General features: G+C 33.9%; 1 protein-coding gene across 1 annotated transcript in view; it reads left to right on the top strand.

Moving 5' to 3' along the window:
- LOC107661210 (misshapen-like kinase 1) overlaps positions 1–2,437 on the top strand; it is a 48,407-nt gene that overhangs the window by 9,363 nt on the left and 36,607 nt on the right. The window contains 3 exon segments of the mRNA XM_016450703.1: positions 1,578–1,760; positions 1,957–2,067; positions 2,302–2,392. Coding sequence (XP_016306189.1) covers positions 1,578–1,760; positions 1,957–2,067; positions 2,302–2,392 — 385 coding nt within the window.

Here is a 2,437-nt window from a genome sequence, read left to right as displayed (position 1 = left end):
CTACAGCTAAAAGTGCTACCGCCAGACCCGGAGATCGGCTGAATGGATTCGAAAACGGTAAAACTCAACTATTTAACTCTAGGGGAGTTGGAAAATGAGCCTGTTTTCAAAAATAGTGGAGTGTTCCTTTAAATCTGATTCTCCTGCGTTCTCCTCGTTCCTCGCTCCTTGTTCCTTGTTTCTTGCTCCTCACCGTAGGCACACTGTGACAAATAGTGTTCAAAAGCTTGGGGTCTGTAAGATGTCTTAATATTTTTAGAAGAAGATACTACTTTCTCACCAATTTTTTCTTTGATAAAAAAAACAGTAAAAACAGTAATATTTAAAATATTATTACAGTGTATATATATATATATATATATATATATTATTTTTTTTTTTTTTTTTCAATTTCTGTTTCATATTTTAATATATTTTAAAATGATCACACAATCCTTCAGAAATAGAGATGTAACGATTCACTCACAATGTAGTACAATTCATGATACTGATTTCACGATATGATTCAGTATTTTTTATTTTTCCAAAATCATTTTTAAGACAAATTATAAATAAAAAGTTGTCCTTTTATTATTTCTGCACATTTCTATGTGAAATTTAAATATGTAAAAAAAAAAAAAAAAAAATTGAAATGTTTAAACCAATCCCAAAACAGATAAATTGTTAATACAAATAATTCTCTTCATATAAAAATAATTATAGGGGTAATTATAACTAAATTATAACTATATATAATTATATAGGGGCAACCACTGAATTAATCACCATCCAAACAAAGATGCTGCATACATGTTTTTTAGATTGTATAATTTCGAAATCTGAAGCAAAAAAACAATGGGCTGACTTTAGTTTTATGAAACTATACTACATAAAACATATCTGAACGAAACAAAAACAGCAGATGGACTGAATGAGACGCAAATTCACTCTGACAGCAGGTGCCGCTTATGGAACAGCAGCGATACAGCATTTCATTGCTTACTGCTGTAAACAAAGCAGCGCTGCGCGAAAAGAAAATACCATCTAAACTTTTCTGAAGACAGCCAGTTCCCCTCAGAGATACATTCATATAAACCCCCAATTGTATCACGATTTGTTTAACAACTGACTTGAATCGTCACATATTTTTATAGATTTTCTGCCAGCTCGGGGTGCAGCATTACATCCCTATTCAGAAATCCTTATAACATGCAGATTTGGTGCTCAAGAAACATTACTTATCATTATTGAAAACAATTGCGGCTTAACATTTTTGTGGAAAACCTTACTGATTTTTTTCAAGATTCTTTGATGAGTAGAAACTGTTTGAAATAGTAATATTTTATTACATTATAGATCTTTACTGTCAATTCTGATCAATCTAATGTCTCCTTGCAAAATAAAAGTATTAATTTCTTTAAAAAAAAAATTACTGACCCCAAACTTGTGAACGGCAGTGTATATTCATAGATTTTCTTCATACTTCTATGCCTCATTTGCTAAAGTATGCCATATAGTACGCTGATTATGGTGTAGTAACAAATTGTGTAAAGTATTAATTTCTATGCTACTTACTATTGAAATTCTTTTTGTTTCAGGGTCGTCATGTTAAGACGGGTCAGCTGGCAGCCATAAAGGTCATGGATGTGACTGAGGAAGAGGAGGAGGAAATTAAAGCTGAGATTAACATGCTGAAGAAGTACAGTCACCATAGGAACATCGCCACCTACTACGGAGCCTTTGTGAAGAAAAGTCCACCCGGACACGATGACCAGCTCTGGGTCTGTGCTTCCTCAAACATGATCACCACCATAACCTTTCTGACCTGCTAAAAAGTGCAGCGTCAAGACACAGTGATCAATTACAGCTACAGTCTGTCGTTAATAACATTTTGAGGTCATGGACCTTGTTGATTTGGAAAAAATAGCCTGTATCAGGTTGCAGTTTCATATATGTAAATTTTGTGTTTTTGTTTAGTTGGTGATGGAGTTTTGCGGCGCCGGCTCAGTTACAGACCTGGTGAAGAACACAAAGGGCAGCTCTCTGAAAGAAGACTGGATTGCTTACATTTGCAGAGAAATACTTCGAGTGAGACTCATGAAGTTACCATGAAATCAAAATTGACAATTCTTATTTTTTTATGGAATATTGCAATGTTTATTATAAATATTATCCTTTTTTTTATTTTATTCATGTTACAAATCTACATTACATGCCTGGTCCATGACACTTAACTGGAGCCTTACTTAAGTTAATCTTTTAGTTTCATGTAATTACATGTAATGCTGCACAGCCAGTAAACACTGTCTCTCTGCTTCTCAGGGTCTGTCTCACCTTCATGCTCATAAAGTCATCCACAGAGACATCAAGGGGCAGAATGTACTGCTTACAGAGAATGCAGAGGTTAAACTTGGTGAGTTAAAAACAAATGAATACACTGGGCTAATATTGGGGTATG

The sequence above is a fragment of the Sinocyclocheilus anshuiensis genome, unplaced genomic scaffold (genome assembly GCF_001515605.1).
Source record: "Sinocyclocheilus anshuiensis isolate Anshui unplaced genomic scaffold, SAMN03320099.WGS_v1.1 scaffold1365, whole genome shotgun sequence".
NCBI classification, from domain to species: Eukaryota; Metazoa; Chordata; class Actinopteri; order Cypriniformes; family Cyprinidae; genus Sinocyclocheilus; species Sinocyclocheilus anshuiensis.
Note: the sequence above shows the minus strand (reverse complement) of the source record. Positions and strands in the feature narration are given on the sequence as shown.